This window comes from Oncorhynchus kisutch, linkage group LG11 (assembly GCF_002021735.2).
Source record: "Oncorhynchus kisutch isolate 150728-3 linkage group LG11, Okis_V2, whole genome shotgun sequence".
Taxonomy (NCBI): Eukaryota; Metazoa; Chordata; class Actinopteri; order Salmoniformes; family Salmonidae; genus Oncorhynchus; species Oncorhynchus kisutch.
In genome coordinates this window covers 70,232,594-70,247,013 of record NC_034184.2, presented here as the reverse complement: position 1 = coordinate 70,247,013, position 14,420 = coordinate 70,232,594, and the positions used below count along the sequence as shown (strand labels likewise).

The following is a 14,420-nucleotide window of genomic DNA, read 5'->3' as shown; positions in this document are numbered from 1 at the left end:
TACTGTAAAAGAAAAGGGCAACCTTCAATTGTCCTCAATTGTTTGCACATCACTCAAACTTTTGAACCACTTTAGACTAGCCTACACTACACCTACTGAGATGTAGACAGTGCCGTATAGGCTATACTGCCGGCAGCAGGTGGATAACTACTATCATTCTATCAGCTGTGCCTTCTTTGATTGGGGAAATAAAAATCCAAATTGGGTTATCAATGCAAACAGGATGTTGTCGTGCTGCTGTTCCAATTCGACGTGTTCCTGGGAACATATAAGATCCCGGAGTCGTAGTGAAACAGCCAACGGCGACGTGAATGATTTGGTCGAGGAAGCGGACCAAAGCGAAATTGTGGCGGACCTAACCAGGATGGACATTGCACTTTTGACGGAACAGTACAACTTGACTAAAGAGAAACAAAAGCGCCAGACCCTGGTGGTTTTATTCAGACAAGGTAGACATCGCTTTACAAGAGTGGTGCGAGAGCTTGGCACGCACCCAACCGGGGTCGCGTTCAGCAGGACGCTGACATGCCTATCTGACATGTAGAATAAAGAATCACATCGGCTTTATTCATGGAATTTCTATTTGCAATGTTCGATAACGTTTGGTAACGTAACATGGCCCAGTTGTCTGAACAGTTTGGCACTGGCAACAAGTTGTTAAATTGTAGACAATATTGTGCATCCTCAAGGTCATGTTGCAACAAAGTAGCAGTAATTGATTTATATCACGTGAATTTGAGTCCTTGTGGACACACATGGCAGCACTGGTCTTTGGTACTTTTTTTCTTCATGCAAAAGCTTTTCCTGCTAGCCTACTTTGAGCAACAAAATACAGTTATACTGCATGTAGGCTATACTGGAAATGTGGTCATTCAAACAGAAGTCATATTTTTGTTACAGTACTTTTCCATTGAGCTGGAAGGTTGATTGCAGATGACTGTGTAAACCTGTCTGTACATTTCCATTCTATTTCCTAACAGTATCAACTGATGATGCAGCAGAAATCAGTGGGCAAGCCCTGGTCAATGTAGTCCCAGTCAACCAGGAGATGAAGAGCAAACACGAGAGGAAGAGGTCGGTCTCAGAGTCTGAGAATGACTTTGTTGGGGGCCTGGAGAGAGCCCCATGGCGCAAACCCTTGGGTATCCACCGACAAGCCAACGTCATTATAACACCACATACAAACCCCAGAATCACGGGCAGTAATTCAAGTTTTACATCGCTGTCTGAAGACTTTCCTGAGACGTCCAGTGAGAAGGTCTTGGGGGATTCTATTTCTATCCATCCTGTAGAGTTGAGTACCAGTAACAGCAGTTCAGGCTCCAGGAAGTTCTCAGCCCCAGCCATTTTGTCCAGACAACTGAGTTTTGGGGGGCAGCGGCCGCCTCTTCTCTCCTCTTGCCCCCATCACCACTACCCCTTCCCCCAAAGAAAAGGACCCAAGAAGTCGGAAGCTGCTAGGAGACTTGGGATGTACTCATCATTCTGATCAGATTATAGGAGAGGGAAAGAGTCCGTTACAGTCTATAGTGCAATAGAGAATGTTTTCTATGTTTCTGCAGAATTCAACTAATCTCGTTGTTGCTATAAGGGACATTTAGTATGCAGCCATGCAAATAATATCATGTAAGATGCTGTGCCTTGCCCTATATAGGATCATATGTTAACGTTCGGGTTTCATCACAGCTGAGACGGGGATCCATCTCCACCCATTGAGTGAAATACTCCTCAATGTCTTGAAATGTAATTTTTTCCCAGAGAGCAAACGATTAGGCCTACAGACAATGGTGCGATGTTTTGTTTTTAATTACAGCATTCATCCCAGGAAAATATTCAAGAGACCATTTACAGAGCATTGTTAGGGTAATAACAGGTGGAATAAAATATAACTAACGCAGGCATTATTTTTATTACTACAAACCCCTTTTAAACAGTGTGTGTTTGAGCTACATGGGTTGTGCCATTGGATTTGTCTATTTATTCTGTATCTGTACATACCAACCATTAGTCTGTGTGATTAACGGGGGCTGAGAGTGGTGTTTGTGAGACAAGGGCGGATCCTGAAGGGGCCCGGGTCTTTTTTTACAAAAATGTCTGTAAAGTCTGTATGGTTTGAACTACACACTTTAAGCCATTATGAAAAACTGAGACTCTCACGAACATGCACATGTTTTGCTCAAGAGTCATTAGAAGGTAAAGTGGTTCTTCTACATAGAAAATCAAAGGAAATCCCATGACATAGTGTCTATAATACTGTAATAAGCTCACAGTTTCTGTCCCAAACACCACACAGTTGTCACTGACTAGTTGGATATTCATTTCCCAGTGAGGAAACAATTTCTATAGTTAAAAAATTTACATAAATTCATTTAGTCAGGTTTTTGCTTTGGCCGAGCTTCTTTTTTGTTGTTGACATTTGTCAATTAAACTCATGAATACAACTGTTTATGTCAAATTAGCTTGTGTTCTACCTGTAGCCCCGGTTGTCCTGAAAGGAAAATGGTAAAACACTTAATTGTGAGGTTAAATATAACGGCTGGACATGCAGATAAACAAAAGTCAGATTAATGAAAATACGATTTTTACTGGTGTCTCGGGACTGATAGGGTTCAATTAAAACACAGGAGGTTGGTGGCACCTTAATTGGGGAGGAAGATCTTGTGGTAAAGGCTGGAGCGGAATACATGGAATGATAACAAAGACATCACACACACACGGGTTCCATGTGTTTGATGCCATTTCATTTGCTTCTTTCCAGCCATTATTATGATCCGTCGTCCCCTCAGCAGCCTCCACTGGAAATAATAACAGGCTGTTGCCACTGAACAAATATGTGACTTGAAAGTGACTGATTATTGTGCATTTTATTGTCATACAATAAGATGAATCCCAGCAATACAGATGGAATGTGAAGACATGATGTATTAATTAAATATGGTAGCCTGTATACAGTACTACTAAATACATAATGATCATTTTAAAATCACGGTTTGTATGAGTCATTTTGAAAAGGTAGGCCCTACCATGATTTCGATGTTCTTCCCTCTATTAGACAGTGTGTTGTCACGTGTCAGTCTCTGCACGTGTTGTAAACTCAGTGTTGTCAGCTTCACAGTCTCAGGACCGAGCCCATCTCCTAATCTGACCCCAAACATTTAGATAAAGGTTGTGTGCACAATTTATTATGCATTGTCATTGGAGCATTGTTATTGCAGAGTTGAAAAGCCTACTGAAGATTTTAGTATATTGTCAATACAAGGATTGCAATTCTGGGCTGAAACAAGGCACATGATTAGGCTACAGACAATGGTGCACTTTTGTTTTTAATTACAGCATTCATCCCAGGAAAATATGCAAGAGTCCACTTACAAATTGTTAGGGTATTAACAGGTGGAATAAAATATAACGAAACATTGCATTAGCTACATTAACCCAATGAGTCCCACCGTAACGCAGGCACGTTTTGGACTTCTATCCCCTTCTAAACATTGTGTGTTGGAGCTACATGGGTTGTGCCGGGCACCGAAGACGTGGATGACGATTTAAGGCAGCCCCCCGCCCTGGGTAAAATGCGGAAGACACATTTCAGTTGAAGGCATTCAGTTGTACAGCTGACTAGGCATCCGCTTTTCCCTTTAGATGTGTCTATTTCTTCTGTATCTGCACATACCAACTGCTAGTATGTGTGATTAACAGGGGCTGAGCTAGAGTGGTGTCTGAGAGACAAGGGCGGGTCCCGAAGGGGCAGGGTCTTTTTTTACAAAGACGTCTGTAGAGTCCGTATGGTTTGAGCTACACACTTAAAAGCCATCTATGAAAAACAGACTCTCACGAACAAGCACATGTTTTGCTCAAAAGTCGTTAGAAGGGGTTCTACATAGAAGATCATAGGAAATCCCAGGACGTAATGTCTACAATACTGTAATAAGCTCAGTTTGTCACAAACGCCAAACAGTTGTCACTGACTAGTTGGATATTAATTTCCCAGTGTGCAAACGATTTCTGTACTTACAGCATTTATATACACTACCGTTCAAAAGTTTGGGGTCACTTAGAAATGTCCTTGTTTTTGAAAGAAAAGCTATTTTTTTGTCCATTAAAATAACAGCAAATTGATCAGAAATACAGTGTAGACATTGATAATGTTGTAAATGACTATTGTAGCTGGAAACGGCTGATTTTTTATGGAATATCTACATAGGCGTACAGAGGCCCATTATCAGCAACAAAAACTCCTGTGTTCCAATGGCATGTTGAGTTAGCTAATCCAAGTTTATAATTTTAAAAGGCCAATTGATCATTAGAAAACCCTTTTGCAATTATGTTAGCACAGCTGAAAACAGTTGTTCTCATTAAAGAAGCAATAAAACTGGCCTTCTCTAGACTAGTTGAGTATCTGGAGCATCAGCTTTTGTGGGTTTGTTTACAAGCTCAAAATGTCCAGGAACAAAGTCTATTCTTGTTCTGAGAAATGAAGGCTATCCATGCAAGAAATTGCCAAGAAACTGAAGATCTCGTACAATGTTGTGTACTACTTCCGTCACAGAACAGAGCAAACTGGCTCTAACCAGAATAGAATAATCAGAATTGAAAGAGTAGGAGGCCCCGGTGCACAACTGAGCAAGAGGACAAGTACATTAGTATCTAGTTTGAGAAACCGAGGCCTCACAAGTCCTCAACTGGCAGCTTCATTAAATAGTACCCGCAAAACACCAGTTTCAACTTCAACAGGGAAGAGGCGACTTCTGGATGCTGGCCTTTTAGGCCAGTTCCTCTGTCCAGTGTCTGTTCTTTTGCCCATCTGAGAAATAACTTTTTCTTTGCAACACTACCTTCAAGGCCAGCATCCCGGAATGTTGAGACTGGTGTTTTGAATGTACTATTTAATGAAGCTGCCAGTTGAGGACCTGTGAGGAGTCTGTTTCGCAAACTAGAGGACAACAGTTTTCAGAGATGGCGTTGGGAGGTAACCACCTGCGCCACGGTCCATCCGTTGGAGCGGGCCACATCCCTCTGGAGCAGGGAAAGCAGGCTAGACACCTCTCCATTGCTTCCCGGAGGAGCTCCTCTGTGCCCCCCTGCAGCCGGAGCAACATAGTCTGCTGGTAGGCCTGCAGCAGCATGGCCACATTGGTAAGGCGGCCAAGAGTGCAGAGGGACCCATACTGTATGTGGCTTTCAAGTCTGAATCAAAGACTCTGGGGGGTCCCTCTGTCAGTCGTGGGTTCCGCCCTATAATCTCCCGGTCCGGGAGGACCATGGCAGCTATTATGGCAGCTATTATGGTGTCCATGGTCGGGTAAATCAAATAACATTTTATTTTTTACATACACATGGTTAGCAGATGTCAATGCGAGTGTAGCGAAATGATTGTGCTTCTAGTTCCAACAATGCAGTAATAACCAACGAGTAATCTAACCTAACAATTTCACAACAACTTCCTTATACACACACAAGTGTTAAGGAATGAAGAATATGTACATAAAAATATAAGAATGAGGCCTCCCGGGTGGCGCAGTGGTTAAGGGCGCTGTACTGCAGCGCCAGCTGTGACATCAGAGACTCTGGGTTTGCGCCCAGGCTCTGTCGTAACCGGCCGCGACCGGGAGGTCCGTGGGGGCGACACACAATTGGCCTAGCGTCGCCCGGGCTAGGGAGGGGTTGGGATGTCCAGTAGGGATGGCCTTGTCTCATCGCGCACCAGCGCTAACCAAGGTTTCCAGGTGTACGGTGTTTCCTCCGACACATTGGTGCAGCTGGCTTCCCGGTTGGATGCTGTGTTAAGAAGCAGTGCGGCTTGGTTGGGTTGTGTATCGGAGGACGCATGACTTTCAACCTTTGTCTCTCCCGAGCCCGTACGGGAGTTGTAGCGATGAGACAAGATAGTAGCTACTAAAACAATTGGATTCCATGAAATTGGGGAGAAAACGGGGTAAAAAAAAAATTATAATAATAAATGAATGAGTGATGGTACAGAACGGCATAGGCAAGATGCAGTAGATGGTATCGAGTACAGTATATACATATGATATGAGTAATGTAGGGTATGTAAACATTATTTAAAGTGGCTAGTGATACATTTTTCATCAATTATTTCACATTATTAAAGTGGCTGGACTATGTTAGTGGTGGCTGTTTAACAGTCTGATGGTCCCAGCTTTGATGCACCTGTACTGACCTCGCCTTCTGGATGATAGCGGGGTGAACAGGTGGCCTGGAGGGCAGGTAGTTTGTCCCCGGTGATGTGTTGTGCAGACCTCACTACCCTCTGGAGAGCCTTACGGTTGTGGTACCGCCGTACCAGGCGGTGATACAGCCTGACAGGATGCTCTCGATTGTGCATCTGTAAAAGTTTGTGGGTGTTTTTGGTGACAAGCCAAATTTCTTCAGCCTCCTGAGGTTGAAGAGGCACTGCTGCGCATGGGTGGACAATTTCAGTTTGTCTGTGATGTGTACGCCGAGGAACTTAAAACTTACTACCCTATCCACTACTGTCCCGTCTATGTGGATAGGGGGGTGCTCCCTCTGCTGTTTCCTGAAGTCCACAATCATCTTCTTTATTTTGTTGACGTTGAGTGTGAGGTTATTTTCCTGACACCACACTCCGAGGGCCCTCACCTCCTCCATGTAGGCCGTCTCGTCATTGTTGGTATTCAAGCCTACCGCTGTAGTCATCTGCAAACTTGATGATTGAGTTGGAGGCGTGCATGGCCACGCAGTCGTGGGTGAACAGGGAGTACATGAGAGGGATCAGAACGCACCCTTGTGGGGCCCCAGTGTTGAAGATCAGCGGAAAACAAAACAGCGCCATATGATGGAATAACTCCAAAGTTAAATGTCTCAACGTAGTGGAAGCCCACCACAATACTCCTACATTCTGTAGGGGAAAGAACAAGAAAAAAATCATGTAGGGTAATTAGCAGACAATGGCATGTTTAAGCAAATCACAACACACACAGAACAAGCCAGTCGGCAAGTTGTGTAAGGAAAATACAGTTTGTGGCAGCAAGAGCCACCAATATATTAATGGATACACACGGCGTCGTAGTGTAAGGCTGACGAAACACAAGCACGACAAACCAGAGTTCTCAAAAGGGGCTGGACATGTGGCCCAGCTGCTCCAGGCTGCAAACAGCCAGTGAATATACTTCCACGAAAGATATTACACTCACCACTCACAAGTGAACTTCGGAAAGTTTGTACCTCAATCCATACGGACATCCGCCGAGAAAATGAAAGAGAGAACATGTGTCGCTCAGTAAACAATGGACCTGATTGGACAGCTCAGAGCCTCTGCTCTTTCCTGTCCATAAGAAACAATTGGATTGGTGGAAGAGGCAGGGCAGGCCAGGAGCAAGGAAGGAGGGTGTGGTCAAGCAAGGCATCCCTCGAGGCTAGATGCCCTAAGGTTTTTATCAGAACGGGCGTAGATTAGTTTTGCCTTTTTTTCTTTTCCCAACATGAGTTTGTGGTGTTTTACTTTAAAAATAAAATAGAAGTAAAACATTTAAAATAAGGGATATAAAACTTCGTAAAAATTATAGCTCACAACTGTGCAGGAGGAGAGGGGTGGGGGCGCGAAGGAGTGTATTCACATATATCTAAACATTTTCATACACACACAAATGATTGTATTTTTAGTATTTTAGTATTTTTTTCCCCCCTATCTTCTAGGTCAGTTTCAGCATTATGGACATGGGTGTATCTGTGGTCCATTTGGCCTGTCCCACGGCTTCCTTCAATGATGGGTTGTGAGTGGCTCTGTTGATGAACTTCTGGCCAATGATTGACTCTCTATTGTTGATTGATGTCAGTCGTGTGTTGCGGCCATGGGGTTTATATATAGGGGCGGACCCCATCCGTGACACAGGTGTCCACTGGAGTAAATCCTCACCTCGAAAATATTCCTCCGCCGAGGAGTGATACCAATATATTGGAGCGATCCAATATAGTGAAACATAACCACTTTCCCGAAGTTCTCTGTGTTTTTAGAGCGATGACAAATTGGCCCACGTGACTTATCCTAGTGTGAAAGAGAAGATAAACAACATTCTCGGTTCAGAAATGTTCCTATCAGAACAATACGGCGACAATAATTATGCTGCAGTAGTTTGTGTCGGGGGGGCTAGGGTCAGTTTGTTATATCTGGAGTACTTCTCCTGTCCTATTCGGTGTCCTGTGTGAATCTAAGTGTGCGTTCTCTAATTCTCTCCTTCTCTCTTTCTTTCTCTCTCTCGGAGGACCTGAGCCCTAGGACCATGCCCCAGGACTACCTGACATGATGACTCCTTGCTGTCCCCAGTCCATCTGACCGTGCTGCTGCTCCAGTTTCAACTGTTCTGCCTTATTATTATACGACCATGCTGGTCATTTATGAACATTTGAACATCTTGGCCATGTTCTGTTATAATCTCCACCCGGCACAGCCAGAAGAGGACTGGCCACCCCACATAGCCTGGTTCCTCTCTAGGTTTCTTCCTAGGTTTTGGCCTTTCTAGGGAGTTTTTCCTAGCCACCGTGCTTCTACACCTGCATTACTTGCTGTTTGGGGTTTTAGGCTGGGTTTCTGTACAGCACTTTGAGATATCAGCTGATGTACGAAGGGCTATATAAATACATTTGATTTGATTTGATTTGACAATGTTAACAACACTTCAAACGTGAGTCATTAATTTGTTATATCTTGAAAGAAACCGAAAACAACAATGGCTGTAGCTAGCTAGTCGTTGGTGTAGTCTTCTGCGACTGCGTAACTAGTGCGACGTAATTTTGGCTCTACTCATTCTGTGGAATTCCCCTTTTGTTTGCTGGCTGTTCACTTTCACTTTTCCTTACATCTTTTTCCACCGTTTCGAGAATGGCGGAGCTACATATTCAGGAAAAGCTGGTAAATCTTTTAAATCAAGGTAATATTCAGCTCAGGAATCCACCTTACACAACAGATGACAGCGAGGCAGGACAGCAATCTCTTCAGGTAAAGTTAGTTTGCTAGGTGACCAACAGTTATAGCCATTCAAAATGTATTGCTGTTCATTGAGCTCGTTGGTCTGTGGCCTGACTATGAGTCACCTTTGTGAGAAAGAGTAACACATTATCCCTGTCTGTTTGTCACTGTTGTCACTGCAGAAGCTTGCAGTGAACTATGCCCCCATTGTGTGCATCTCTGTGTCTGAAGTGGCCAGTGCCTTGGAGAGCCTCCGATCCCAGGCAGTAAAGAGTGGAATGGGGAACAAGACCTACGGAGAGACATGTGTGGAACTCTTTCTGCCTAAAGACTTGAAAAAGGTATGTGGGTGGGTGTGTTTGCCCTGACAGCCTACAGAAAATAAAGTAATTCCACATTGTTACCCATTCCTTTTAGTATACCAAGAAGAATAACTATTTGGAGACACAACTGGATGTCCTTGCTCAAGATATCATGGATAGGTAAGTGAAAATGGCCCAATGCAATGTCAGTCTTTTATAATATGATATGTAAGTGAAGTGAAGATGCCCTGTCACTTCAATCTCAGATTATTATGTCTACCAAAGTCACAAATTGATAAGGTGCTACTTTTTTCTACTTTTGTATAGGATTACTGAACAATATGGACTTAAATACATCCAGTTAATTTTTAAAGGGAAGACACTGACTCCTGGTACGTTTCCATTTAGTTGCCACAACACTCATCTAATCAATGTTTGGTCATTTCAACTTTGCATTGAAATAGTTTATCTTTACAGAGAAGCGTCTGGATGAACAGAATGTGAAGAACAAAAGTAAGATGATGGTTCTGCGGGTGAGCGTGCCAGAGAGGAAGAACCAGATGTTGGCGGTGGAGGAGGAGAAGAAAACGCAGGACCAGAGTGTCCAGAGAACCCAGAGGGGCTTCCAGATCCTATCAGAGAGAGGTTAGTTAGACCCTCACTGCTTTTAAACATAATAACAATGTTATCACAATGCTACATGAATAGTATTTTTTGGAAGTTCTGTGACTTGGTTGTCATGTTAGGCTTCCAAGACCCTTTCAGTTAGACCCTCATACTGTGTAGAACTCCAATCACAACTCTCTGTATTTAAGTGTTAGTTTAGGAGTGTTATTTTATGGTTGTTCTGTGGTTTGGCTGTCATTTTAGATGGCACCGATGATCCAGCCACGACTCCATTCCTAGAGATTGCTGATCAGAAGGGGAACCCCCTGAAAATACCTCACAGTAAAAAAAAGGTAGTCTAGACAAAGGACTAATGAACATATTACCAATATTATATTCATAACTGTCATGGTAAGCAGTATGAGTGGGTGGCAAGCTCACACAACTTATGGCTTGTATGGTTCTAGCCATGTGTCCTGTGTGAATTCAAACTCCACTGACTATTTCTAATGCTGTGTGATTGTTGTCCTAAGGCTCTGATTTTAGCCATGGGGTTCCATGAGAAAGGCCGTGCTCTGATGAAGAGGAAACAGTATGAAACTGCTCTGGGCCACCTGGTGCAAGCTGACGACCAGTTTGTGTAAAAAAAACAACCTTCCTCTTAATCACATAAATAATTTGTTGAAACAGATCAAAACACCCAGTCCATTTCTGATTCAAAGATGATTGTATGATTGGCATGTTAGATCATTGTATTGTTGTATTATTATTTGATTGCATTTTGAATGTACATTACTGAGTTAGGTAATATGGGGGAAAAAAATATTTTGGGGGGATTTTATTCATTTATTATCCAAGCATTTCGCTACACCTGCAATAACATCTGCTAAATATGCGACCAATAAGATTTGATTTGAAATACTACTAGTTTTGCTCAGTCTGATCCCATGTAATCATGGACATCCAGAACTAAAGTCTTGCGTAATAGCGGCAGATGCTCCATAGAGTTCTGGGGGGAGATATACTAGACTGAGGACCGGTACCACTACGGTAACATGTACACTCTCCTCTGTATGTATTTGGACAGCGATGCAAAAATAACAAACATTTGTTTCTAAACTCCAGCGTTTTGGATTTGAAATCAAATGTTTCATCTGTGGCGACAGTACAGACTCACCATTTTTGAGGGTATTCTCAAACATATCTGTTTTACCTTTTGAGAAAGGAAAGCAAGTATTTGGACAAAATTCACTGATAATGTATTAAAGTTGTAAAAAGTTGAGTATTTGGTCCCATATTCTTAGCACGCAAGGACCACATTAAGCTTGTGACGCTACACACTCACTGGATGCATTTGCAGCTTCAAAATACAATATTGGGCAAAACATAATCTGAAACACAACCAAAACAAGCTGTAAATGCATCCAACAAGTTTAAAGTCATAAGCTTGAAGCAGTCATTGCGTGCTAGGAATATGGGACCAAATACTAATATTTTGACTACTTTAATAGACTATTAAGTGATTTTGTCCAAATACTGATGACATCTTCAAATGGGGGGACTAGATATAGAAAGTAATTTGTTTTTAAACGGTAAAACAGAAAATGTATGAAAATACCCTCAAAGAAAAGGTGACATTCTGTTCTGTCTCCTCAGATGAAACATTTGATCTCAAATCCAAAATGCTGGAGTATAAGGCCAACATTTTTAGCTTTGCTGTCCAAATACATACAGAGGGGAGTGTATGTTACGTGCCCCTGTCCACAAGAAATTAGATCCTGTCAAACACATTGATTGATTATTTTGTGTCTCTACAGTAAGTGTGGCTCCAAGCTCTTGAACACAGTGGACAACTATGCAGTACTGCAGCTGGACATCGTGTGGTGCTACCGAGCCTTGGAGGCCCTGTCCTATCTGGATGATGGCAAGCGGAGGCTGCAGATTGCCGAGGACTGCTTTCACAATTGCTACGGAGACCAGCAGCAGAGGCTCATGAAGATCAAGGTGGTCTATGACTCCGTTCACAAACAACCCTTAGCTCTGACGCACTAGGCACTAATGTAGATCTGAATTTCACAATCGTTTGAATGTACATCATTTAATGAATTGATTTTGTTTTTAGGGAAACACCAGAGGAGAGGAGGTGCTGTTCCTCAGGCTGTACCTCCTGCAGAGCATACTGGCGCACATGGTTGGTAACGAGCGCCAGGCCACACAGAAGCTTAAGCAGGTGTAGTACATCATTATAGCCCTGTTTCCAGATCCTCTTGTCTCCTGACATTAATAACAACATTTCTGTAAGCAGGGAGGCACATCACTGTAAAAGATTGCTGATTCTACCTTTAATTCTACCTTCTACCTCTAGGTGGAGGATCTGTATGGACGCCTGTATAATGATGTAATATTACTGATTCTACCTTTAACCCCTGCTGTGTTCTAGGTGGAGGATCTGTATGGACGCCTGTATAATGATGTAATATTACTGATTCTACCTTTAACCCCTGCTGTGTTCTAGGTGGAGGATCTGTATGGACGCCTGTATAATGATGTAATATTACTGATTCTACCTTTAACCCCTGCTGTGTTCTAGGTGGAGGATCTGTATGGACGCCTGTATAATGATGTAATATTACTGATTCGACCTTTAACCCCTGCTGTGTTCTAGGCTGAGGATCTGTATGAGCGTCTGTGTCTGGACCCAGGGGAGATAAAAGCGCTGAAGGATCTGGGGTTCTCTGAGCAGGAAGCCCGTCTGGGTCTGAGGGCCTGCCATGGCAACGTAGGCGAGGCCACGCTGCACATCACCCATAGGAGACAGGTGTGTCCCCATAGCAATAGAACTACACAACGTTTACTTGAATGGGGATGTCCTATATTTCTATGAGTAAGTCTCATAGTGGAACAAAGGTGTCAACTCACTTGATATAGGTGCTATTAGGACATGTTGCTTAAGTTATCAGAGCTGTTTTAGTCATAGAAATATAATTACTAAAACAAACATTCCCATTCAAGTCAGTGTCCCATGATGGTTGGACCGGTGGCCATATTGAGTGTATTTATATGGTTTTGCCTGTCCCTGTCAGGAGAGGGAGGAGATGAAACAGAAGGAGAGTGAGAAGAGGAGGATGTGTGTGGAGGGCCTGGCTACCCTCAGAGCGCTGGGTTACTCCAAGAAAGACGCTGCCTGGGCCCTCCTTCAGACAGAAGGAGACGTGGACGGAGCCTACAGGGTGAGAGACTGTCATCGCCACTGCAAAAACACACATTGTTTTTCAATACGCCATGAAGGAGGATATGCCAACCGTCAAAACATGTTATGATAACCAGAGCCATGTTACCATAACCAGAGCCATGTTACCATAACCAGAGCCATGAAGCAAACTTACATAGCATACTTTGCTAATGTGTTTTTTTCCCTCCACTTTATCCTTGTTTGCTTGTTTCCTCTAGATGCTTCTAGATTCTGCTGCTATAACCAACAACACAGAGCTCCCCATAAGTCAATCCAAGGTTGAGCAGGTAACAAGCCTCTACCTCTTTCTCTCTCTAGTCACTATGTCTATGTAAAAAGTCTGCTTATCGCAGTGGTGTATGTAGATAGTGCCTAAATCCCTTCCTCGTCATAGCTGACATATCCAGGTTTTGAGCCGGAGGGGGCCACCCAGCTGCTGCAGGACAACCAGGTGGTCCTGCCCCCAGAACTGCTGTCCCCCTCTCCCGCCTCCTCACTGTCCGAGGAGCCCAGCACCACCTCTGAGTCCGCAGGTAGGACTCGCATGCACGCACGTATGTACACACAGAAACCTATAGGCAAGCAGATGGACAGACGGATGCACACGCATATTACTGTGGGAATACAATTAAGACGTGTATGTGAGAAAGAAGTATTCAGTGTCTATACGTTGCTAATACTTTTATACCCAAATCGCCAAAGGAGAGCCCTAATTGAACATGACACTGTTGCCAATGGTGTTTCCAGGTTCTGGGAGCCAAGGGGAGGCCCCTACGGACGTCGACCTGGTGAATGAGGTGCTGGAGGACATCCCTATACACGAAGAGGACTACCTGGACCTGACCCTGGAGGAGGAGAGCGAGGTCATAGACAAGATGAAGTCATACCTCTACAAGAAATGTGCCTCCTCCAGCTAAAGTACTGTCCAGCCAGCAGCCATTTTGAAAGCACTTCCACCACCACCTATTCCAAAGGTTTTTGATTTGAGTCTTTTTAGGCCCCAAATTAGGTTTGTTTTTCTCTCCTCCACAAGCAATATATTGAGAATTGTATCTTCTGTTTTTGTACTAAAGTGTTATTAATTGAGTTTAATAACACAAACATTTGAAGCTGGTTGACTATAATTTGTAAGGAAATAAACTGACATGGACTAAAGACAAGAGAATTTAACAAATTAAGATTTAGTAGATAAACATTGTTATTGCTCTATGCTTAATAGTTACAGAGAGGACAAATTTGATTATTTGAAGGTTCATGTTTGAGATTTCAACACAGAATTTAGAATGTGAGGCCTTGAGGCCTATAATTGTATGGTAAAGGGATTTTTGGTTGCTTG

The 14,420-nt window shown here is 43.2% G+C and overlaps 2 protein-coding genes across 5 annotated transcripts; both read left to right on the top strand.

Moving 5' to 3' along the window:
* Nucleotides 1-84: 84 nt before the first annotated feature.
* On the top strand, nt 85-2,986 carry LOC109899317 (uncharacterized protein C9orf152). The gene is made up of 2 exons (XM_020494434.2): nt 85-449; nt 981-2,986. Exons 1-2 carry the CDS (start codon nt 224-226, stop codon nt 1,487-1,489), a joined length of 735 nt encoding a protein of 244 aa, XP_020350023.1. The 5' UTR covers nt 85-223; the 3' UTR covers nt 1,490-2,986.
* A 5,792-nt stretch (nt 2,987-8,778) lies between these two features.
* nub1 (negative regulator of ubiquitin-like proteins 1) lies at nt 8,779-14,032 on the top strand. Of its 4 annotated transcripts, none has more exons than XM_020494438.2 (14): nt 8,779-8,974; nt 9,127-9,285; nt 9,362-9,426; nt 9,574-9,638; nt 9,724-9,891; nt 10,117-10,205; nt 10,386-10,492; nt 11,670-11,856; nt 11,975-12,043; nt 12,518-12,670; nt 12,936-13,082; nt 13,303-13,371; nt 13,479-13,617; nt 13,832-14,032. In XM_020494438.2, the coding sequence occupies exons 1-14, from the start codon at nt 8,858-8,860 to the stop codon at nt 13,999-14,001; spliced, it is 1,704 nt and encodes a 567-aa protein (XP_020350027.1). In that variant the 5' UTR covers nt 8,779-8,857; the 3' UTR covers nt 14,002-14,032. The 4 variants fall into 4 exon arrangements, with proteins under 4 accessions (XP_020350027.1, XP_020350026.1, XP_020350024.1 ...); XM_020494437.2 differs by having other exon boundaries at nt 8,781-8,974; nt 11,975-12,082; nt 13,303-13,382; nt 13,529-13,617; XM_020494435.2 differs by having other exon boundaries at nt 8,786-8,974; nt 11,975-12,082.
* The last annotated feature ends 388 nt before the right edge of the window (nt 14,033-14,420 follow it).

Bases quoted from the DNA above. Each gene is read 5' to 3' on its own strand.
- LOC109899317 (XM_020494434.2), top strand. From the start codon at position 224: ATGTTGTCGTGCTGCTGTTCCAATTCGACGTGTTCCTGGGAACATATA. The intron at 450-980 runs GTAGACATCGCT...ATTTCCTAACAG, and splicing joins GGTGGTTTTATTCAGACAAG to TATCAACTGATGATGCAGCA.
- nub1 (XM_020494435.2), top strand. From the start codon at position 8,858: ATGGCGGAGCTACATATTCAGGAAAAGCTGGTAAATCTTTTAAATCAA. The intron at 8,975-9,126 runs GTAAAGTTAGTT...TTGTCACTGCAG, and splicing joins CAGGACAGCAATCTCTTCAG to AAGCTTGCAGTGAACTATGC. The intron at 12,083-12,517 runs GTGTAGTACATC...GCTGTGTTCTAG, and splicing joins CCACACAGAAGCTTAAGCAG to GCTGAGGATCTGTATGAGCG.